The 24,950-nt window shown below is 40.5% G+C and overlaps 1 protein-coding gene across 4 annotated transcripts in view; it reads left to right on the top strand.

Annotated features, from left to right (window-relative positions):
* Gpm6b (glycoprotein M6B) overlaps positions 1–24,950 on the top strand; it is a 134,880-nt gene that overhangs the window by 94,088 nt on the left and 15,842 nt on the right. The window contains exons 1-2 of one of the 4 annotated variants that reach the window (XM_048335942.1): positions 1,710–2,161; positions 9,426–9,545. The exons of 1 other annotated variant lie outside the window; for it this stretch is intronic. In XM_048335942.1, coding sequence (XP_048191899.1) covers positions 2,101–2,161; positions 9,426–9,545 — 181 coding nt within the window. In that variant the 5' untranslated portion in view covers positions 1,710–2,100. Of the gene's footprint in view, positions 1–1,709; positions 2,162–9,425; positions 9,546–24,950 lie in introns of those variants that run through there. 2 more of the 4 variants (XM_048335943.1, XM_048335944.1) reach the window with 2 other exon arrangements.

The following is a 24,950-nucleotide window of genomic DNA, read 5'->3' on the forward strand; positions in this document are numbered from 1 at the left end:
TGTTTGATTGTGGGCAAAGCCTTCTAGGACAATGGTCAAAGAAAAAAGTGAGGGGTGAAATTAAAAGAAAGTGTTGAAACAGGGTAAACTGGTTTTCATGCCAGAGGTATTGAATCTAAAAGTTTGGAGGATTATCTAAAAACATATCATTAAAAGATCAGGTGGAGGATTTTGAATCAGGATCTTGTATTTATTAATTTTACTTACTTACCTTCTTAATTACTTATTTATGGTGCCATTCCTGAGCTAGAACTCAGGGTCTGAGGCACTGTCCTTGAGCTTCTTTTGCCCAAGGCTAGCACGCTACCACTTTAGCCACAGCTCCACTTCTGCTTTTTTCTCTGTAGTTCATTGGAAGTTAGAGCCTCGTGGACTTTCTTGCCTAGGCTGGCTTTGAGTTGTAATCTTTTGTTCTCAGCCTCCTGAGTAGCTAGGATTAAAGATGTGAGCCACCAGCACCTGACTCTTGTTCATTTAAAAAATATAGAGGGAGAAACCCTTAAAACTTGAGAAAGTATATTTAGAACAAACAGTCTCCAACTTCTTTTATATTTTCTCCCAAGGCTGGTGGTGTTATGCCCAACCAATCTATAAACAGAATATTCTAAGTTAGGAAATCCTTCACCCAGTGGTGATCAGTGATTATTTTTGTATTTGTATTTGTCTTAAGCCTCACTGTCTCTTTTCCTCCTTTTCCTTTTCCTTTCCCTTTCCATTTCTTTTCCTGTGTGTATGTGAACCAGTACTAGAGACTGAACTCAGGACTAGGCTCTGACCCTTAGCTTTTTCGTTCAAGGCTAGCACTCTTGGGTGGGAATTAGAGATAGGAGTCTCATGGACTTTCCTGCTCAGGCTGGAAACTGGAAATTTTGAACTGTGATTTTCAGACCTCAGACTCCTGAGTAGCTAGGATTACAAACATGAGCCACAAATGCCTGACCTTGAAATTCTATAGTTGTTCTAATAGGTGCAGAGAAAGTATGTAAACCAGACAACTGTCAGATGGGTTTGTAGTACATAGGGCTCATCATCTTTACAATGGCTTACATGCTAAAATGGGATAAAAACAGTTGTTCAATAGCATCTGCTTGTGCAAGAAGGCAGGTCAGGGTCACTGTTGGTACCAGAGCTATGATGCTGAATATTTAGAATGTTCATGAGAATGCCTTTTGTTTTGAGTGAAAGGATTTAATGAACAAAACTATGTAATATTTAAATAACTACATCACAAAACCATTTTGGTCTTTAGTAACAAAACCACCAAAATGTCAACTAGATACACTAGTCACATATTACACTTTTTTTTAATAAGAAAGGGTCACTTTTTATTAAGTGGGCTTGAGCAAAAAGAAAATATCAACCTATCTATCTAGAGATGTGTGAAAAAGTGGTATTTTTAAAAGCAAATAAAATAGACATCACAGACGCATCTTTTAAATATATTTCAGCAGGGTAAATAGAATAAATAAAACCTTGATGCCCCTGAAGGGGTGGCATGGGAAAGACAGCACTTGCCTGCGAGACAACATAGATTGTGGCCTGACTAAGTCACGTGGTAGGAGGGGTCTCTTTTCTTTCTCTTCCACATCCTTTCCTCTGATGTCACAAATCTATTCTTCCCTGGGAGAATTAATTAGTATTCATTGGGTGTCGTTGGCTAGAGGGAAGAAGGGAGCAGAGGAGGGAGGCAGAGAGAGAGAGAGAGAGAGAGAGAGAGAGAGAGAGAGAGAGAGAGAAAGATCTTAAGAGAGACTGTGAGGAGGAAGAGCTTGGAGGGGGAGCAGGTCCTTCCTGGGGAGCCTTGAGAGTCAAGTCGGGGCACAGAGGGGCACAGAATGGCTGTTTTATAACTGGGATCCTCTGTGACGTATTGCTGCCTGCTTCTTGGCAGCTATCTCTATGGAACAGTAGGCAGAGCGAAATTGACGCTGACAAGACTTTTACATCTTGGAAGGGGCTGTAATCTACTGTAGTGAAGAACAGAGCCTCTCAATCAGGCGCTGTAAATACGAGACGGAGGGGAGTCCAAAAGAAAAGGAAGAGGAAGAAAAAAAAGTGTGTGTTGGGAGAAAGCAAGGAAAAGCATTTTTGGTGGATGGTATGAAGCCAGCCATGGAAACTGCAGCCGAGGAAAATGCTGAACAAAGCCAAGAGAGAAAAGGTACCCTGTACTCTGACAATAGCCTGTTTAAAGCTTTTCACTGAGGGTGCTTGAAAAGGGTTAGCTTGGTTTTGTGTCTTTTAAAGCGACTCTGCAACAATCCCTATGGCATGCTCTTGTTTTAGGGTGTTTTACCCCCTGTGGACTGATGTTAAATTGATAAAGCAGCCTGTCTTCAACCTATTCCTGTTGTAAATCTTCCTGCGGAACCATCATATTTTGTAGAACCATGTCCACAGTTGTCACCTTGGGCAGTTGGATTGGGGAGATTGTCTTTTTTTCTACTATAATTAATGAGAACTTAGATCCGATGTTCTACATATTATATTCTGGGGACACGGAATATACTGTTCTCTGCCAATCCTGGGGAAATACTAGAGGACGGTATGCATGCTAATTATGCTTTGCTTCCATTAAGAGTGCAGTGATTTAGATATTGTCTAATTTCTTCCCCTAATATGATTGTTGTTTCCGTGAATCAGGCTCTGGATATGACATTTAATAAAACTTACAGTTGGAGCTTGAGAGAGGGTTCATAAGCGCTGTCACCTAGCACTGATGGAAAGGGGATTGAGGGTAGTTTTATGCTATTTCTGACTTGAAGATTTGGGAGAGGAAAATTGATAAAGGTCCTGTTGATCATGTCACAATTTTGATGTACAGAAGAGGGCTTTGGAGAGATCAGTGTTTTTGCAGTTTTAAGAAAAAAAAAGGGCAGAAAATTGAAGCTATAATTAAAATTTCCTTTTCTAAATAATGACTGATGTCAAGTTTGATGCCCTGTGAAATCAGCTCAGCCACTGTTAGGTTAATGGCATCTCTCTGCATTGTAATTGATCTCTCATACCCAAATATATAAACTGTCACAAAAGCACAAAAACGTGTTCTCTAACTGCAGTGGCTCAAATAGCAAAAACCATCACGTTAAGGTCATTTCTCCCAGCCTTCGTGCCCAGTGACAATTGCTAAATAATAGTAATTCTTCAGGATGAAGGTATAACTGTTTTCTTTATGAACAATATGCAGTTTGAATGTTAGGAAATTGCTGAAATTTTAAACCTACAAAACCCAGCATCCATACGTAGGCTCAACCACATGCTAGGGTAAAGGCTGCGGGTTATATAAAGGAAGCTCTCTGCATACATTGACATTGATTCCAAATAGATCAATTTCATTTATAAAATTCAGGTTTTAGAAATATAATAAAATACACATAGCATGAAATTTTCCATAATATTTTAAGTAAATGATTCATTGACATTAAGTACATAGCATTTTAATTTTAAAGTTGATTGTTTAATTCAGTTTTTGTACCAAACCTACCTTTCCCTTAACCAGAAAAAAAATCCCTTTTTTTTTCTTGTATGTGTCCCGCATCCCCTCTTAATCCATATGAATCACCAAAGAGTAATAAGAATAGGAGATACTCGGGAATATTTGTCAAGCTAAAGAAGTAAAAGTTTGAAGGTTCATTTTTCTGATTAAATAGTAAGTTGATTACATGCTTGAAGGATAAAATAACAGTGTTTTCCTGAGAAAAACCTATCAAATTTGTAGCATTTTCCCCTAAAGTATAGATGGTTTCGTTTTGTACATGCTTTATAGGTTTGCCCGTGACCGATAGAACCATTTTGTTCTCTGCAACACATTTTAGTCTCTACAAAATCACACTACTTGTTTTTTTCTCCAAAGTAAGAATAGGACATATAACCTATATAAAATCCCTACTATAAAATAATATTCCTCTGCATTATTTACTCTCATGAGTTACTATTATTTTATGTCAATTAAATGTTTAATAACTGGTCTATAGGTTACCACTTCATCCCTTACAATCTCCATATGAAAATTTTTAGCCATAGCTTCAGAGGCAAAATTAGATATGAAAGATTATTCTTGAAGGAACTTTATAAAGCTATTTGTTAAATAACACTGAACTATAGTGCGACCCAAAACATAGCATCACATATATGACAGAAGCTGGAATAAGATGATGGGCCAGGAAATTTGTTTTTACTGATTTGCAGCAACAGGGATTGCCATCATTATGGGAAACACCAACATGTTCATCTAGCTTATCTTCTAATCTTTATTTAGAACAAGTTCAGCTCCACAAAATCACAACTCACACATCTTCCTAGTTCCCCAGGTTGTTTGACTATTATCGTTGAGATCCACATAAAACAAAAGCCACATAATATGCTCATATGTGCTTTTCATTCCAGGCTTACTCCTTCAGATTTAATTTAGTTTATAAAATAAATGCTTATTTCACTAACATTTAAAATTTGAAATCATAACTTTATAAATGTATCCTATAATTCTAGACCTGGTAGGGTAAGTTCCTTCCTTCCTTCCTTCCTTCCTTCCTTCCATCCTTCCTTCCTTCCTTCCTTCCTTCCTCCCTTCCTCCCTCCCTCCCTCCCTCCCTCCCTCCCTCCCTCCCTCCCTCCCTCCCTCCCTCCCTCCATTTCTTTTCTCTTTCCCTTTCTCACCTCTTTCAGCAAGAGATCTTATTTCCTAACTACAATCCTAGGCATGTTGTCACCTCACACAAAGTTTTTTTTTTTTTTTTTAATTTTCATCAGTTCAGCTCTTCCTTTCCCACATTGTTTTCAATTGTTGCTGATAGGGGGAAATGCCCAACTTCATTTGGGGTGTTATTGCCCTAAGGCAAGTACCCGGAAGCTTGTGAACCAATAGCTTTGTATAATTAGTGCTGTGTCTGTTAAGAATGTAAATTAAACTTGACTTTTCTAGTTGGTGTCCTTTTCTGGAGGGAGTTGAGGCAGGACAACACCTCTGAGCTATGACTGAATTGGATTCAGTCACTCTTAGAAATCTGTTTCTTTAGAAAATCAATCAGAATGGTTTGTTCCTAGTTCAGACCAAAAAAAATGAAATCTTTACAAAAGGAAAGCATTTGTGTTTTTGAAATTTTGTGTTCTTTTACCATGAAATACTCTGACAACCAGAATTCCCACAAAGTGTTTGGTATATATTCAGGGATTTTTATAGAAAGCAAGCAGGTTTTCTCAGGTGTGAAATGCCAGATTACTAGAAATATGATTTTTAAATTGGGAGCATTAAAATATGAGGATTGAAAAGCATATTTACTGCAATGGAATAGGTGGAGAAAATGAATACGACAAAAATCAAAGGAAATAGATAATGGGATCCAATAATGAAAAGAGAGTTAGGTTTCCACTTATTTCAGTGGAATAGCACTTGATGTCAATTTATTTGTGGAAACAGATGCATCTGGAATTTCTGAGAGCATGTGATTACTGGGTTGAAAATGATTGAATTATAACAATTCTGGTTGTTCTATTATGTACAAATAAATCTGAGTATTTATGATGAAAATTATTTTATTACATGTAGGAAACTGGAGTCTGTCTACTCAAATAATTATAGTTAGGCTAGTTCAGTTCCTATGAATCATTACTGAACTCAATTGCAGTATTCAGACATTACGTTAAGTTCCTCTTCACATAGGAAGAAAAATACAGTATGTTGGAAATAATATTTAATTTAAAATAAATTATAGGAAAAGGTCAGAGTAAAAAAGTGAACTTAAATGATAGACTTGTTTACAAGATTAACAGATCCATTTTAACCTTTCTGATCAGGTACACATAATGACTTACATCTTCTTAATTTACCAAAGTGTATACACTTCTGGCTCTCCTTTTTTGTATTTGTTTATTTCTTAAGGAAGAAAAGCACTTCTTTAGACTCTATCACTTGTATGCTAAAGATCCAAAGGGACGCATTTAACATGTTGAATGTTGCTTTAATGATCTACAAGCTAATAATTTTTTCTTTCCCCCTCTCTCCCAGTTTTTCCCTCCCAATCCCACTCCTAAGTTGTATAATTCATTTTCTTCATAGTGTCCAGTTAGTACCATTGCTGCATTTGTTTACCCTTTGTCTCACCATTTCTGTGCCTCCCCCTTAAACTCTTAGAGACATATAAACGAACAAACAGAACAGAAAGGGAAGGAAACCCAAACAGCAACAAGAAAAAAACCTCTTGTTTTCATTTCCTAGGGTTCATTTCAATAAATATTATTTTGTATCAAATGAACACAGGCATTGTGCCTTTCTGTTCTTCTCCTAAGACTAATACATTTTTATTGACATTGTCTAACTCCTTTGTGTGAATATGATACAGAGAAAGTTTTAGATGTAGTTATTCTCTGTAAGGATTTGCCAGAGTGGACATCTGAAGAGATGGTGTCTGGGGAATAGTCTGTAGAGGAAAGTGTCTAGCCAGATGGTGCGGGACATATGGGGTAGGTGTGATATGGCATCCTTTGGTGTGGTGTTTTTTTTTTAAAGAAAATTTAAATGTGGAGAAAGATTTTGATGAGCCATCTGATGTTTCTGCTCCTTTATTCTCAAATCTATGAGCATGCTTTTTAAGGCTTAGCCTTACTATTTCATTAGAAAAGAAGAAATCTGGCCCATTTCTAGAAGTGTCTGTTTTGCTTGGAACGGAATTGGAAATCTAAATTCAGATTGCAATGAAGATAACATTTGTCTTACATTGAAGCACAGGTCAATTTAGAGTAAGTGATCTTAATAAAATAACTGCTGAGTCTTGCTACATTTAAGAGCATGCAGAATAGCCAGTCACCCTGACATAAACCTCCCTTCACTGATGATGAATTGGATTGTTCCAGAGATACTCCCTTGCTCTTTTATCCTTTGGACCAATTGAGTATGCACTAGTTGGCCAGAAGCAGGGGTGGCTAGGGGATGGAGGTAGAAAGCACCACCTATTGGCTTTTAAGAGGAGGCTATAATCCAAGTTTTGCCAGTGGGCATTGTGCTCATCATTTGTTTTCATGTTCATTTAATAATGTCCTTTTTCGAAATGTCATCCTCTGTTTTCTCAGCTTATGGAGTAGTGAATGGGTGCTCACTCATCTTAGGCATCATTAAGAGTAGTGTATAATACTGGGTGTGACCACAATTTTGTTGGTTGGCAGCAAATTAAATAGCCAACAACTGTACCCACACAGAAGAATTTTGATCAATAGCCAACCCAGTGGTATTTCTTTTTCACTGAGTGTACAATAAGAGCTAATGAAATAATGCTCTATTTTATAGTCTGACCTATTACCTTAACTGTTTTTATGCATTCAAACCTTCCTATGCTACACCAATATACATTTTATACATTTTCTGTAGAAGGCCATGTAACAAATATTTTGGCTTTGCTGGCCACAGATTTCTATTGAGCCTGCTCATCTCTGCCACCAACTTGTAAAAATGTCCATAGATAACAAGTGGGTCTTACCAGGTTCCACTAAGAATTGATTTACAAAATAACACTTCCTCTAGTCTGTTGTATTATTATAACCTGCCTTTAGTGTTTTAACTAATGGCTTAAAATTTAGAAGGATGACAAATAGAGCTTTGAAAATACTTGCCCAGGGAATGTCTTCTCCCAAGCAGCAGTGCTTGGCTCTTAGTCAATTTCCAATGATAATTTCCTAGAGTCTGAGAAGTGGTCCAACTTCCATCCATTTGATCAGCCTTGTCACCAAATCACATTAAAAGGGCAATGGTGGCTCACTCCTATAATTGTAGCTACTCAAGAAGCTGACATCTGAGGATCCTGGTTCAAAGCCAACCCTGGCAGGAACGTCCTTGAGACTCTTATCTCCAATCAACTAGTAAAGAGCCGGAAGTGGAGTTGTGACTCAGGTGATAGAGTACTAGTGTTGAGTGAAAAAGTTAAGGGAAAGACAGCACTTAGGCTCTGAGTTCAAGTCCCATTGTCAGAAAAAAAATGCATACCTGGAGGCAGATTGTACAGCTCCACAACCAGACTCCTCCTCCTCACTGAGCATGGACAGAAGATCATTCCTTTCTTGCTACCTCTCCACTCCTCCTTTGCCAAGGTAAAATAATACTTTCATAGGATGACTGTCACAAATGAGGCACCAGGCAACACGTGCTTGCTAACATAATGGTCAAACATTTGAAGCCCTGCACAAATGATAGAAATGAAAACAACTTCGTCAAACCATTCTGATCGTAACCAAATATGTTTTCCTTTTCTTTTGAAATAAGACATTTTTATCCTACCCTGAAGTCAAAAAGGTTTTCTCTAAAGCAACACTTACAAAAGAATATCATCTCTGCGTCTCTACCTAATATTTCTTGAGTTACCAGAGATCCTGGAGAGTGGAATTAGGATATGTAAAGGCTGAGATTTTCAGTATACTAAGCCAGGGCTTTTGTTTATTGTGTTTATTGTAGTTATTCCCTTGGTCTTGATCTACTGAGACCTGAGGTGCCATAATGAACACTGGAATCCTATCTTCTGATGGGATCTTTATTTATATCCATGCCAGAGGCATTTTTTTTAATCCTGAAATAATTGTATTACCCTAGAGGATAACCCCTTATTAGGTGTTATGGAATGTTCAGGCATAAACTGGCCATAGTGACCTTACTGTTTTTCAAATAATAGTTATCAATAACCTTCTCTGTACTAGGCCAATTGGTAGGTATTTTTCGCTCCAACCCTCTGAGTGGGAACTGTGTTACCAGACAGAGAACTGAGTCGCTGGGAAAACAATTGTCACCTCTGTAGTGGGTAAGCAGAGGTGTGAGCCTAAGATCATCAGCCCTTTCTCTATAATGCACCAAAAGATCGTTGAAATCGGATTTAATCCAGAACATTCAAGGCTCTGACGTCCTGAGTTGAAGATGAGGTGACGAGAATGCTGCAGATGTTAGTGGGAGGGCAGGCACTTCATCCAAGAGTCAGCAGGCCATGGGGTAATTTGCCAGCTTTTTAGGACTGGAAGTGGCTACCATTATGGAGAGAGAGCCTCTGCTTACCTTTGCCTGTGCAGCTGGCAATAATTACAGTGCTCTATTGGTCTGAAAAGGAAATCAGCAGAAAGAAAAATATTGTAAGGAGCCAAATTTTATCTATAGATAGTACCCTCCCCAAATGAGCATTTGATGTGTGTGAGGGTGTTGGGGGATGGAGAAAAGAAGCAAAGAGAAGAAAATGTTGGTGATTTGTGTAAACTTCAATTCAAACATGGAGGAAGAGACTCAGACATGAACTTATCATGCTAAGCTGAGAAATTGATACTGAAAGTTTGCAATTTGAGAGCACAGATTTTTTTAACTCCCCATTTCCTTTAACTATGTAGTAAAAGAATACATAAAAATGCTGATATAGAATCTTTGCTGGAGATAGACACTGACTCTTTGCCACTGAAATTGGCAGTGAACAGCAGAGCTGAAATGGAAATTGGCAGGTACCACTGGATGTACCCAGGCTCAAAGAACCACCAGTACCGTCCCGTGCCAACCCTGGGGGACAGGGCTGGCCCCTTGAGCAGTCCAGGTAAATACAGCCTTGGGTTGAATTCTAATAGCAACTCAATTGTTACCTTTACTATGATTTGTAATGGCTCTTTCAGTTTGGTGATATTTTATGTTTTGCTTGATCCATTCATTTGGTGACCAGGATATGGGGAAAATTAAGCCCTTTGAAATTTTAGAAACCATCTTTCATTTTCTCTCCCCCTTACCATTCCACCCCATCTTTCTCCCTTTTTCTCTTTGTTCACCCCAGCTTCTTCATCTAAAGGGAGCAGGGTACAGTAAGACATACTTTGGGGTGACCCACAAAATTTTCTCTAAATCAATATCAGGAGAGGAGAACCACACATGACCCCACCAACGGGGCCCCGAATTGGGCTGAGATAGTCAAGAAGCTTTAGCTTCGTGGGGATCCTGAGCATGTTTCCAACTAGATCCAGGCCTTTGCAATCCCTTTACTCGGCACTACCCTCTTTTTAACATCAATCATTGCCTTTGAGAATGAAAAATCACAGCTTGTAAAGTTAGAGTTGGATGACCGTGTATCGGACTCCCACCAGGTAGGTTCTTGGAGCTCAGTAACCATTTTCCTTGCTCAGGAAGAATGCTGGTTTCTCAGATCACTGGTATCAAATCTGAATGGAACATGTATGAGTTGATTTGAGGACTCAGGGTGGGGCAGATACTGAATGGGATGAACATTCACCCGCTTGAAACTCCGAAGTCTACATGTGTTCCTATTCAGCTCAATGATTTTGCCAACATACAATTGTAGTTCAAACTGTAAAGTGTGATCTTTTCATGGGCTAGTGGTGAGTAAGATAAAAAAGAATTGTAAGATGAAAATATTGCTATGATTTTGTGTCATTTCTTACAAATGGGAGCATACTTTTTTCAGAATAAATTAGAAATGGTAGTATATTGAGCAACCTTAGAAAGAGCAATCCTGAGGTACGGTGTAAGGCACCCCCATTGAATGAGAAAGTCATAAAAATGAATCTATTTGATCAAACGAGTTTTTCCCCCATTATGACCAAACATGAAGTCTGACTTTGGATTCAGTTCTCCCTTGGGTTATACATTCTTCCATTTCAACATGTGACTGTCGAGTACTGGTTATGTGTATGCTGGCTAGAAATGGTGGCCAGAATAGGCATGTTAGCTGGGTGAGATGTGATGCATACCTATGGTCCTAGCTACTCTGAAGGCAGAAGGATCATGGTCCAATGTTAATGGGAGAGTCTGTGTGAAAAACAAACTAAAAACAAAAGGAAATCAAGTAATAGAGCATTTGCTTAGCAAACAGGAGACCCTGAGTTTATACCCAGTACCACAAAAAAGGAGATTGGATTGAGCATCCATTCTCATAGATTTTGTAAAGAAAATAATGTGGAAAGGGAGGCTGGAATCTGGACTTAAAATGTTCTCTTAGAGATGATATATTCATATTAATATTCATTGGTAAAAAAATAATGAAATACTAATACATACTATGACATGAATGACCACTAATACATGATGCTAAATAAAAATAAAAGAAGTTAGAGCAAATGTTGTGTGACTTCATTGGCTCATTCAACAAGTAGGTTAGGCACATGGATCCCTCTTGGGGTAATAAAAATGTTCTATGATTAGATTGTGGTGACAGATACATTACTCTATAGACATACTCAAAACCATTGAATTGTACCATTTAAAACACATGAATCTTGCAGTATCCAAGTTCTATCTGTGTGATTTTTACCCAACCCAACTTTGGAATACAGACAGCAGTTCTAAGCAGCAGTTGCTGCTGAGAACATACAAGGCTACAGTTAATTTCCTGACATAGGTTTGTTTGAGAATCCTGAGGCGATTGTGTTCACATGATCCCATACATAAAGCCCAGCAACAGCCCCCATTCAGGTTAGGGTTTGGCACCAAGGAAGTTGTGGTCACCATGTTTTTGTTTGATTTTCCCCTGCCAAATGGATTAGGCCAAAAATAAAATATTTGAAAGCCTTTAGTTCTAGGGGTTTGAGGAATTTTTGAATAGTATGAGAGATTCTCCAACTCCCACAATACCAAGTTGCTGGGCTATTACAAGAATCCCTTGAACCAGTAGCTTCCTGAAAGGTGATAAAAGAAATCACTGAATTTGATTTGAAGTATTCTCTTCCTAGATCCTGACGTGGTCTCTAGCCATACATAGTTTTCATTTTGGTGGGCACTGACTAATCTATGCTAAAAAAAAAAAATACTCCTGAAGCCCACACCATTTGGGGCCATTTGTGTCTGAAACTGGCTGCAGAGATCTGATACTGGATCGTTTAGAGATGCCAGTGTAGGCCGTGGACTGAGAGGACCTGATGCAGTCATGTTATCACCTTCCGAGTGATTTAGACATTTTATTGGCTTCCAAACAAATGCAGTTGCCATTCTGCATTTACATTCCAAACCAGATGGTGTGAGGGGAAAAAATAGAGAATTCCATATGGCTCTGCTGTGCTTTCTCCCTTACCTCCCGCTACCCTCTTTCTTTCCATCTTTCTCGGTTTCTTTCCATGGGGGAAAAGAGACTTTGTTGCAGGCTGAGCAGAAACTGTTTCACAAAGGAAAATGTCCCTTACGCTCACTATAATAGAGATGCTAGCTGCCCCCTCCCAATATCTTCATTCCCCTTGGAAAGATGAAAATTATTCCAGTGCCCTTGGCCTTGATTTATTTTTCATCGCCATTTGCTTTTTCTTTTTAATGTAACTTCCCAGTATAGTTATATATTTAGGATTTGACTAATTACTCTTTTAACATCTGTTTCTTTTTTTAATGTATTTTAGGTCATGTGGGCAAGTAGTGTCCACATTTTGTCCAGGCCACATGAGCAGGGTCCTTGGGTTCCTAGGCCTGAGATGGTGGTCTGACACAAGTGACAAAAGGAAGATCTAGGAATTGATAGGAGCTTAGGAGAACTCTCAAGTTTCTCTCATCTGCCTCCTTAATATAATTCAGTGACTTGAAAGGTGCTATTACTAAATATAGGCTATAAACAAATGGACTGGGAGTGACTATTCAGCCAGGTATTGGTAGTTCATGCCTATAATCCCAGCTATTCAAGAGGCTGAGTTTGGGGGCTGGGAATATGGCCTAGTGGCAAGAATGCTTGCCTCAAGAGGCTGAGTTCTGAAGATCACAGTTTGAAGCTAGCCCAGATAATTTGGAGATAATCTTATCTCTAATTAATTAGAAACAAGTCAGAAATGGAGGCACGGCTCAAGTGGTAGAGTACCAGCCTTCAGCCAGTGTTCAAGCCTGAGTTCAAGCTTCAGTACTAGTTCCCCTCCCAAAAAATACTCCCCCAAGAATGACTGTTTCCATACTAGTAAATCTTCAGAACTTCAGAAATCAACCAGAAAATTATGGAGTAGAATAGCCACCCATCAATTTCCTGTCTTGCTCTGATGCTTGGGTTGAGGTGTCCTTCGATAACTCCGGAAGTCTAAACAAGATGCCTGCCCTCTTATGTATGGATCACAGCAGAGGTCATGGCGAGTGGAAAGCTGGGGGAATGCTGGTGTTTACTCAAAAGCCCAGGTGTGATTTGCATTGCCAAGTCACTGCACAAGGTCTCATCCTTTGATGGCCATGTTATCAGCCCAGGTGTGACCTCAGGCAGGCTCCCTGAGAACTATACAACCTTTAACTTCTTGCCCCCTGCACTGCAGCATGGGCCATCCCTCTCACAAATCCAGTCAGTAGCCTGACACCTGTGGGTGTGAGCCCTGGAAAATGATATTCCATCGGTGGCCAATGGGCTGATCCCGTGAGTCCTGTGGTCCACAGAGGCTTGTGTAGGGAAGCTTTCTGAATTGATACAGTGCAAGTCAGGGCAGGGCTCTGCCGGTGCGACGCTTCCAGTCACTTGGAGTTTTTGGTTCAGCAGAGGAAGTGTCAAACACAACACAAGAAGAATGTAGTCAAGTTCATGTTGTGAAGTACCTTAGATTTTCAGGGACTTTTTGTGTTTGGCTTTTACAAAAATGTGGTCTGTATTATAGTAACTATTTAACAAAGGCTTTTATATGTATATATACTGCATATCTAATACGTAATATAGAATACATTATAATATAGTATATATAAAAGTATATTATATATTATATGTATATAAATATATATAATAAGCAACATAGAATACTAAATTTATTATAAATATATGTATAAATATATTGCTTATTTAGTGAAGATTGTTTTATACATATATGTGTAAATCACACACCCACATACATGAAACATTCCTTGATTGCTTCCAAAACTTCAGAATTTTATATGCTCTACTGTCAGTGTATAATTCACTGGTGATATGATTGGCTTGCTGGGCATGCGCTGTATCCAGTTCTGTGGCCTCTTGGTCTTCTATCTGCTCCTCATTTCAGGCAAAGATAGTAGAGATGAGAAGCAAATTAATCACAATGAGGCTAACTTGTTGTCAGGGACAACAGCTGGTTTTAGAGACCCAGCTTGGATGATTATAGCCTGAGTAAATTCAGTCTTTTATAAGTAGTGACATCTGGCCTTTGTTTCCATTATGATATCCATCATGCTACATTTCTAACTAGATTTAGTTCATTTTCCTTTGAGATCTTTTACCCTCTAGGGGTAAAAGTAGAGGCCCGGCGCCTGTGGCTCATGCCTGTAATCCTAGCTACTCAAGAAGCTGAGCTCTGAGGCTGCATTTCGAAGCCAGCCTAGGCAGGAAAGCTTGTGAGGTTGTTATCTTCCATTAACCACATAAGGCCAGAAGAGGAGCTGTGGCTCAAGTGGTAGAGGACTAGCTTTGAGCACAAAGGCTTAGAGACAACACCCTAGCCCTGAGTTCAAGTTCCCAGATCAAAAAAAAAAAAAGTAGCCACTTGTTTTCCTATATATCCAGGTTGTATGTTTTCAAATGTTCTGGTTCATTCCCAATACATACAACCTGTTCCTCATGTCTAAAGCTAATACCAAGTGGATTTTGTCCTAAAAAGAATGTTCTGGTTATCACAAGCTACATGCTTTCTCTGAAGAGCATCATGTGTATTTTGTCTGCACTGTCCTTCCAAGATGTCCTATGAAGCTCTAAATCAGGGAGGTGATAACCTGTCACTTTTGCCATATTGAGTCCTCAGAAAAGTGACCCTCACCAGTTCTCAGCACAGCACAGCCTTCATGGCTTGGGACCTCCTGTCACCAAGTGTGGGGAGCCCCCTGGTGTGCTGGAGTCATTCCACTGCCCTCCCAGGCCACACCCGCACTCAGTTGACACTACTCAGTGGATCTGGCCTTTTGCCACTTTCACTCTGCAGAGGGTTTCCCAGCCCTTTAAAATCATTTGTAGCTTTTGTAAGACTTGAACTTAACAAACAGCATTAAAACCACTGTCAACAACAACAAAAAGCTTATTCTGGGATATAACTGCACTGCGTCTATCTCAAGTATCTGGTTGGTAAGTCTGGACTTCTATGTGTGCCTAGATGACCAATACACAGGCAGGCTGATGATGGTCCCATCAACCCCCAGTTTCCTCTGCGTGCCCCCTCTCCCAGTAACTGTGAATTTACCCGCTGTCTATTTCTCTCTGAGTTTATTTGCCTTTTCTCAACTGGCCCTTAGGAAGATTTGTTCACATAAATGCTCTCACCTTTTCCCAATTAACTGTTCCGATAAACAGTTCTGTTACATTGGTTGCTTAATAGCTCCAGGAGTTTGATTTTTATCCTTCCTGCTTCCGTTGATGATACCCTGCCCTCTTGGAAGAAAACTCAGAAAAACCCATTCTGCTACCACCTACTGCCAAACACTTTACTTTGCACCCACGCCACTCCAGCCTACACACCAGTGCCAGATTCGTCGCTCACAAGCACTTCTCACTCAGATCATGTCACTCGCCTGCACACAATCTTCCCCTCCCACTGCTGCAAATGAAGCAAGAGTCTCAGGCTGGCTTGGACGCCTCCGCCTAATGGAGGAGGGCCCACCTGCCTTTCCAGCCTCTCCTCACACTACCCTGGTGTCCTTGAGAAACTCAGCCACACCCTGTTTCCCATCATCCATCCTGCTTTCTATAGCTCATGATTGCCATGCGACTCCTGTTCCTCAAGGCTTGTCCATGCTTCTGCTAGCCATACGTCCTTTTAGTAGCTCTTGGTACTTACCGAGGACATCTCTATGTCTCTATGTCACAACTCTTTTTATTTTACTTAAAAGTTATCTTTCGCCGAGGGCCTGTGGCTCAGGCCTACAATCGAAGCTAATCAGGAGGCTGAGATTTGAGGATCACAGTTCGAAGCCAGCCCAGGCAGGAAAACCCATGAGACTCAACCATGTAAAAACAGAAGTGGAGCTGAGGCTCCAAGTGATAAGAATGCTAGCCTTGAGTGAAAAAGCTCAGGGACAGTAGGCTCTGAGTTCAAGTCTCATAACTGGCCAAACAAAACTTGTTTATCTTTCCTATTTGTGTGTTACTCCCTTGTCAATCCCCAAACACCAACCATCAGTGTCTCACCCCAGTGCTTCCCACATAGTAGTAGCAAAGTCAACAACACCTTATGAGTGGGATCTAGGAAAGTGAACTGGCTTTGCTTCAGGAGGTCAAGAAAGCTGAGCACCACAGAAGTCCACCATTGTTTCCTAAAGCTCTCCCACTCTGCCGTGTGTTATGTGGGTTTAGCGCTAGTTTTTCCCAATTAATCCCTGTCTTCTTCAGGCCGCCGCTGCCCCACTTTGCCAGGGTAAGAGAAAACATGTGATCTTTGGGAAAGCAAAAGTCTCTTGTTGAATTTATTCCCAGAAATGTGTATCGTTCTTTTTGTCTACTTTTGCTCATACCTTCTTACAAGTGTCAGAGGCTAATCTATTTTAAGACCTTCACAGTAGGCCACAGGTATGAAAGTTCATTATTAAATAGACTCCAGACTAGCTCCTTCTAGAAACCAGTTCTCTTTACAGCATTAGAAATCGTGATCAAGATACATTGTACTGGGGCTGGGAATATGGCCTAGTGGCAAGAGTGTTTGCCTCCTACACATGAAGCTCTCGGTTTGATTCCCCAGCACCACATATATGGAAAACGGCCAGAAGTGGTGCTGTGGCTCAGGTGGCAGAGTGCTAGCCTTGAGGAAAAAGAAGCCAGGGACAGTGCTCAGGCCCTGAGTCCAAGGCCCAGGACTGGCAAAAAAAAAAAAAAAAAAAAAAAAAAGATACACTGTACTTACAAACTGACATGCTGAATTGAAACTCCTTTGTACAACTACTGAAACTTAAAAAAGAAACGACAGTCAATATAATGAAACAAATATATTTGTAAAATAAGAAAAAGAATTAGTCTCGGGGTTGTTAGCATTATATGAATGAATGTTTATGTCTAGGGTTGTAGGAGAATCAGAACGTGAGAAGGAACTTACCATTTCAGTTTCTGCATTTACCAGTTTAACAGGAACTCCTCTATGAATTCTCAGTCCTTTGTACTAGTGGTTCTCTAGACTTTTTTTTTTTGCCAGTGTTGGGACTTGAACTCAGGGCCTGAGCACTGTCCCTGGCTTCTTTTTGCTCAAGGCTAGCACTCTACTTCTTGAGCCACAGTGCCATTCCTGGCTTTTTCTGTTTATGTGGTGCTGAGGAATCGAACCCAGGGCTTCATGCATGCTAGGCAAGCACTCTACTGCTAGGTCCCCTTCCCAGCCTCTCAGACTTTTCTGTTAGCTTCCTTTGAAATTTTAAAAATAGAGGCCCTCCCCAATCAAAATTTTGCTCCTGTACTTTATACCTACAAATACTTTCCTATATTAGAAATTACAACTAAGAAATTAATGTAATGTAATGGGGTTTTTGTTTGGTTGGTTGTTTTTGTTTGGTACTGATCCTTGGGCTTGAGCTATTTTTTTCTCTCAAGGCTAGCACTACAACTTGAGCTACTGCTCCACTTCTGGCTTTTTTTTTTTTTTTTAGAGATTAGGGTGTTGTTGTTTTTTAATTGAAGATAAGAGCCTCATGGACTTTCCTCTCTGAGCTGGCTTCTAACACCATCCTCAGATCTCAGCCTCCTGAGTAGCTGGGCTTACAGGCGTGAGCTACCAGTGCCTGCCTTTAATGTAATGTTTAACAATACACTTTTGTGTTTGATGCTGGGCATCTGCCTTGCACCTGATAGGCAAGGACTCCACCACTGATAAAGTTACTTATTAAAATAAGCCCATTGGGCTGGGAATGTGGCTTAGCAGTAGAGTGCTTGCCTACCATGCATGATTCCTCAGCACCACATAAACAGAAAAAGCTGGGTGTGGAGCTGTTGCTCAGGTGGTAGAGTGCTAGCCTTGAGCAAAGGAAGCCAGGGATAGTTCTTTGGTCTCGAGGAGCTTAAATAAGCCCATTATATTTTATCCTAAATAGTGTTTAGAAAATAGGGCTGGGGATATGGCCTAGTGGCAAGAGTGCCTGCCTCATATACATGAGGCCCTGGGTTCGATTCCCCAGCACCACATATACAGAAAACGGCCAGAAGTGGCGCTGTGGCTCAAGTGGCAGAGTGCTAGCCTTGAGCAAAAAGAAGCCAGGGACAGTGCTCAGGCCCTGAGTCCAAGCCCCAGGACTGGCAAAAAAAAAAAAAAAGAAAGAAAGAAAATAATACAAGTTTTCCAAATCAAAATAATACTTTAATGAGAAGTATAAGTACTGTCTTAAATTTTTACAACTATTTTTAATATCTAGCTTAATGTTAGGTTAGATTTTGTCTCTGCCTTCATTCAGAGGAATCCAGAAATGTTTTCCTGTAGTTGAGGTCTATGAGGAAGATTCAGTCTCAAAAGGTTTGTAGGTGGATAAAGGGGGAGTGTTTTAATGGCTTCTCAAGTAATTGTGGGGTTTTTCTGTGATGATCCCGAACATTATCCAGTATGTTATCTGAAACCATGTTGATGGACCCTTTGGGGCTATGATCTGTTAAACTCTGTTGCTCCATCTTTACTTTGATTGGTTCTTATATTCAAGGAGTTTGTAAAACCACACTGATTGTTTTGAAAGTGTGGGTTTTCTGAGCTGTAGGGATATTCCAAGTATGGACACATTTGATTACACCATGTCAAAAACTCCAATTGGTTCTTATCATCATTGATGTTGTCAGAGTGTCTTCTAAACTTAGGAAGCTGTCAGTCTCACTCAGGCAGGTACACGTTTTTTTCAATTCACTGACAACAGATATTATCAGTTGTTTTTATTGAAAGGGCAAGCTGCTCAGTGAGTTCATTTTTGAGGAAATTTCTGCCAAATATCTATGTTTGAGTAACTGTAGTTTGTCACTGTTTTTCCCCAGAAAATAATAGCACTATGAAAAAAAAAGATAATAGTTCAGTTTGTAAGTCACAGTAGAACTTTCCTGAAGATCATTAGTATACTCTGGCATGAGGTAACATGCTTTATGAATCCTTCTTCTCATTTCACTGTATAGAATATTCAAGAGATGTGTACATGTGTTGATGCTAAAATATTTTTTTTTCAGTCCTGGGCCTTGAACTCAGGGCCTGAGCACTGTCCCTGGCTTCTTTTTGCTCAAGGCTAGCACTCTGCCACTTGAGCCACAGCGCCACTTGTGGCTTTTTCTGTATATGCGGTGCTGAGGAATTGAACCCAGGGCTTCATGTATACGAGGCAAGGACTCTACCACTAGGCCATATTCCCAGCCCGCCACAATAATTTTTGGTTGCACCAAGGATGTCGACTTTTTGTTTTTTGCTTGTTTGTTTGTTTTGGTCAGTCATGAGGCTTAAACTCAGGGCCTGGGCACTGTCCCTGAACTTTCTCACTCAAGGCTAGTGCTCTACCACCTGGAGCCACAGCTCCACTTCCAGTTTTCTGGTGGTTAATTGGAGCTTTCCTGCCCTGATTGGCTTTGAACCGCAATCCTCACATTTTAACCTCCTAAATAGCTAGGAGTACAGGCGTGAGCCACTGGTGCCTGGCACAAGGATCTTTTTAAGTGAAAGTGACTTTGTATTTTTCCTTTTCTTCCTGTGAATGCATGGTAATGAAGGATATGCTGCTACTATGTACCTTTTCTGGACTATTCCTCTAAGTCTACCTGATAGAGCAAGAATTTTACTGTGCAAATGTCAATGATTAAAAAAGTAAATGACATCTTAGCACTATTATTTAAAACGAAAAGGTGTAGAGCTCACAGACCTCCTGAAAGGGCCTTAGCATCTCCCAGGGCTTTATGGTCTATTCTTTTTGACACCCATATGCACTGCTGGCTCAGCACAGGGCTACTGGTCAACTGCCTTATTCAAAATTTTGCACTTTTCGGGGCTGGGGATATGGCCTAGTGGCAAGAGTGCCTGCCTCGTATACATGAGGCCCTGGGTTCGATTCCCCAGCACCACATATACAGAAAACAGCCAGAAGTGGTGCTGTGGCTCAAGTGGCAGAGTGCTAGCCTTGAGCAAAAAGAAGCCAGGGACAGTGCTCAGGCCCTGAGTCCAAGCCCCAGGACTGGCCAAAAAAAAAAAAAAATTTCCACTTTTCAAGTTTGCATTAAAGTTTGCAGACCACTGATCTTCCATAGGGCTCTGCAAACTCTTCCTTTCAAGGGCTTTGATACTTGTGGCAACTGAACTCTGCCTCTAGCTTGACGGGAGCTATAAAATATGTAAATGAATATTTGTGGGTGTGTGCCAATAAAACTTTATTTATGGACACACATTTGAAATTCATATTCCCATGTGTCACAAAATACTTTTTTGAGATTCTCTTTCTCCTTCCACTATTTAGAAATATAAAACTCGCGCTTAGTTCTCAGGCAACATATAGAGAGAGCCAGATTTGGCCTGTGGGCTACAGTTTCCTGGCACCTGTTCTATATAACCTGTTTTCCAACTTGGGCATTTATTGAAATGACCTAGGAGCTTTAAACATGAACCCTCTAATTTTGAATCCCACCCCTAGAAACTCAAGCTTAACTGGTCTGGGGGTAAAGGCTCGATTTTCAAAGGCTTTCCAGATGATTCTAAGACATAGGAAAAATGTAAGAAATACTCTCTCTCTCTTTTTGTTTTGTTTTTGGCCAGTCCTGAGGGCTTGGAACTCAGGGCCTGAGCACTGTCCCTGGCTTCGTTTTGCTCAAGGCTAGCACTCTACCACTTGAGCCACAGTGCCACTTCCGGCTTTTTCTGTTTATGTGGTGCTGAGGCATCGAACCCAAGGCTTCATGCATGCTAGGCAAGCAATCTATCGCTAAGCCACATTCTCAGCCCTTCTCTCAATTTTTTTAACAAGTAACTATTTTTGTAAGCATTTAGTTGCAATTTTTAGAATTTAGCAGTGTCACCAGCTGTCTAAGATCACTATGGTGCATTGTAACCTCAGAGCAGTTTCTAACCCTTGGCACTTTTGACAGTTTGGGGCCAATCCTTTGTTTGAGGGCAGGATTATCCTGTGTCCTAGAGAATGTTTAGAAGTATCATCTCTGGCCTCTACTCATTAGATGCCAGTAGCATCCCTTCTCCCAGCTGTGACAACCAAAAATAACTGCAGCCATTGCCAGATGTTGCCCAAGGAGCGCAATCATCCCCTGTTGGGAATCCTCAGCCCACTCTGCATCAGGAAGGTTTCTGTCCGCCAACATTCCCTTCTGCCTCCATTGTCGCTGGATTTGAGAGTTGCAAGCCTTGGATCTTACTCCTTTTCTTTTGAATTTTGTGGCTCATTGGGAAGTAATAATGTGGCAGGAAGGCCTCGTATAGAGGTGTGTGTGGTATATGTGTGTATATGACATTCATTTCCTGGGGAGGAATCTAAGCCCTGCTTTCCACTGGCTCTCCTTCTGAGCTACCATTAAATCTGTAGCCAAGATCATGGACAACTTGGGCAAATCTCTTGGCCATTATGAACTCACAGCCATGGCAACAGCCATCCGCAAGCCTGCGGACAAAAGATGTTTTATTCTGTTGTTCTGCACAAAAGGTTCTAGGGATGCTGGAGACAAAATGGCCATTGAGAGTTAGAGGCATTGATGTGTACTTTTTTTCTCCCTACTGTGTGGCTTATATTTAAACTGCCTTAGGCTATTATACACTGGAGCTTTTGTGTAAACCAAAATCTAAAACTCCCTTTAGCTAGGGATCAGCTAAATGAAAGCTTAAGAAATTAATTCGGGGGGGGGGGGCTGATGAGAAGTATTGAAAATTACTAATAAAGTATGCTTTAAAAACTGGGCATTGATTTTTTTCTTTATTCATGGGATCATAATCACTATGAATAAATAAATAAATAAATAAATAAAGCCAGACCCCTCCCCCCCAAAAAACCCTTTCTTGCCCCTTCTAGTTCACGTTCATCAACATCCTCATTGCTAATTTAAAGCTTGGGAAACTCAAGTCTGTGGATTCATAATAGTATTCAAGCAAAGCACTGATCTTTCTTAACTAGCATTAGCCTTTAACAAGGTAATACTGTGTTGATCTGGGTGCCACTCCAAAGTGCAGAAAACCATCTGCTTGGGGATGATTTCTCATACTGGGGACAACCTAGATCTGAGTTCCACTTCGTCTGTATAGGATCTCCCAGAATACTTAGATGTTTTTAAGTCTGCTTGCTCATGTGACTGCCATTTACCTGTTTTCTCAGTCTCTGCCTGTGCCATCAAAGCCTCTTTGATGTCAGAAATTCTGAGGTCATCAGTTCTTGCTTGGCTCCACAAAAGCACTCTAGTTGTACTCTTTTTGGGGCAGCTGAACAACTGGGAACATTTTGTTTTTCTTTCTTGCAGCCCCCTGGAACTTGCCATTTGATTTTCAATTAGCTCAAGTGTTAGGCTAAATCCCAGTCGGCCACCATTTTCTTAGGGAGAAAATGTCATCCCCACTGGATGTGAAAGCAGACACTGCACATGGACTCAGGATGCACAATCTGGGAAGATGCCACAGACTGGAAAGATGAGACTACTGAGTAGAAATGGGCTTCTCAAAAAATGCCCTGTTCTTACAGGGAGTGGGACTTATTACATTGCCCATGCAGAGTCAGTTGGTTCAGGGTGGACCTAAGATTATTCATGGAAATCACCCCAAAGATATGTGGAAACATAGATTTCTGGGTTCAGTCCCAGAGGTCCTGTCCCATTCGTTCTGGAGAAGAGAAAGGGTCTGTGAATTTGCTTTTATTATTTTTTTGCAGGTCCTGAGTCTTGAATTCAGGGCCAGGGTGCTGTCCTTAAACATTTGTGTTCAAGGGTAGTGTGCTTCCACTTGGAGCCCAGCTCTACTTACGGTTTTTGTTTGTTTGGTTGTTTTTTTGTGGTTTCGGGTTTTTTTTTTGTGGTTCATTGGAGGTAAGAGTCTCACAGACTTTCCTGCCTGGACTGACTGAATCGCGATCCTCAGATCTCGGCTTCTCAAGTAGCTAAGATTACAGGTGTGAGCCACCAGTGCCTGGCTTGAATTTGCTGTTTTACTGTGTTCCCTGCTACTGCTAGTGGTTCAGAGACTATACTCTGAATACAAGCAAGCACTTTTAGATATGGATATTCAAACGTTATCTGTAAAGAATTATAGTAGATATATGAAGCTTCCCAACCCATGTAGTCTGTCACGTATACACAATTCTGCCATTTTCGGCTAAAATAGCCTTTCAGTACCAATTTATACTCATCTCAAAGCTGCTTCAAAAAGAAAAGGCTGGCTGGGTGCTGGTGGCACACAACGATCATCCTAGTTACTCAAGAGGTTGAGATTATGATTGTGGTTCAAAACTAGCCTGGGCATATGAATCTAAGAGATCTTATCGCAACCACCAAAAACCAGAAGTGGAGCTGTGGCTTAAGTAATAGAGCATCAGCTTTGAGTGAAATAGCTAAGTGAGAGCGTGAGGCCCTGGGTTCAAACTCCAATTGTGACACAAAAAAGAAAGAAAAGCTAAACAGGTTTTCCAAAATTGGAAGTCACTAATACTAAACGCTTTCACATAAATAGCATTTGACCTGAAATACATGTGGGTGTGTATATGGTGGAGGCCCTGATGGTGATGAGCATTCAGACCAGATTCAAGGTTATATGATTAATGTATTCATGTAAAGACCCCCCACACACACACCTGGGGGAGGCTCACTATTCTGATACTGAGGTAAGTCATGTGACCAAATTGCCTAGTGTTCAGTGATATCTTGCACACTGGGAATAGAAGTGACTTCTAGATGGACACAGAGGATACAGTGAGGGGAAAATCCATTTATAAACAATTGGATATCGATCACATATGTAGGCCTTCAAATAACTGCCTAACCAAGCTACAAGTTCCTATACCCAGTAGTATTATTTCCAGTTTTTCCTGTGTTGTACACCAAAAGTTTCTAGTCATCTTGGCTGGCAGGGTCTGTAAGAATTACATCTGTGTGAATGGAACAAAGATGATTTAGTAATTTCAGTTCTGTAAGAAACAGAGTTCTATCAGCCACCAATTAAACCATCTGCTGAAAACATAAGAGCATTGGCTTCTGATGAGCCAGAGTGATTCATTGAAGTGATCCCCCAGTTTCTTAGAACGTTGGTTTCCCTGCTATTATAAAACTAGATCCACAGTGTGGTGTCCATTGAATCCTTGGGAGACATGAATTGAAGAGTAACTTCAGCCTTGATCTAGTGTTCTCATTTGGGACTGGATAGTATCATCTTCTAACCACACTTATCTTTTTGAACCTGGGAGCAGCTGTCATAGTTCGTTTGACAAAAGCAGAATACTCTAAACCTTGGATGGAATATCTTTCTGAAGTGGCAACTGTGAGTTTGGAAGGATGATTTCTTTTGTTAAAAGGCAAATGCATTATACCACACCACCTAATTTTGATACCAAATGATGAAAAAGGACATGGGTTTACTAAATATATAAATGAAAAATATCCATAAATCAATGAGCATTTTATGAGGTTATAAGTCACTGCTACCATGTCACTTGTTTATTCCACATGCCATGTACTTCTGCACAGAGCTTTTCCTGTCCCTTCTCCAGTATGAATAATATTCCCTATCCTTCCCTCTTCCCCTCTTCTCCACCCTCCCTCACTGGTCCAACAGTCTCTGTTTTGGCTATCATTATGCTACAGTATAATGAGTATGCTACTTGTCTGCCTGTAGCATTAGTCTGTGAAGTGAAGATGTCGAGCCAGGTGTCAGTGTCTCATACTTGTAATCCTAGCTATCAGGAGGCTGAGACCTGAGGTTCGTGGTTCGAAGCCAGCAGGGACAGGAAAGTCTGTGAGACTCTAATCTCCAATAAACAACTCAGAAAAAGCCAGAAGTAGTGCTGTGGCTCAAGTGGTAGAGCACTTGAGCACAAACAGGCTCATGGACAGTGCCCAGGCCCAGAGTTCAAGCCCCAGGACTGGAAAAAAAAGTGAATATATGTATCTCAGATGCTGAGCACAGTGATTGGC

The sequence above is a fragment of the Perognathus longimembris genome, chromosome 28 (assembly GCF_023159225.1).
Source record: "Perognathus longimembris pacificus isolate PPM17 chromosome 28, ASM2315922v1, whole genome shotgun sequence".
NCBI classification, from domain to species: domain Eukaryota; kingdom Metazoa; phylum Chordata; class Mammalia; order Rodentia; family Heteromyidae; genus Perognathus; species Perognathus longimembris.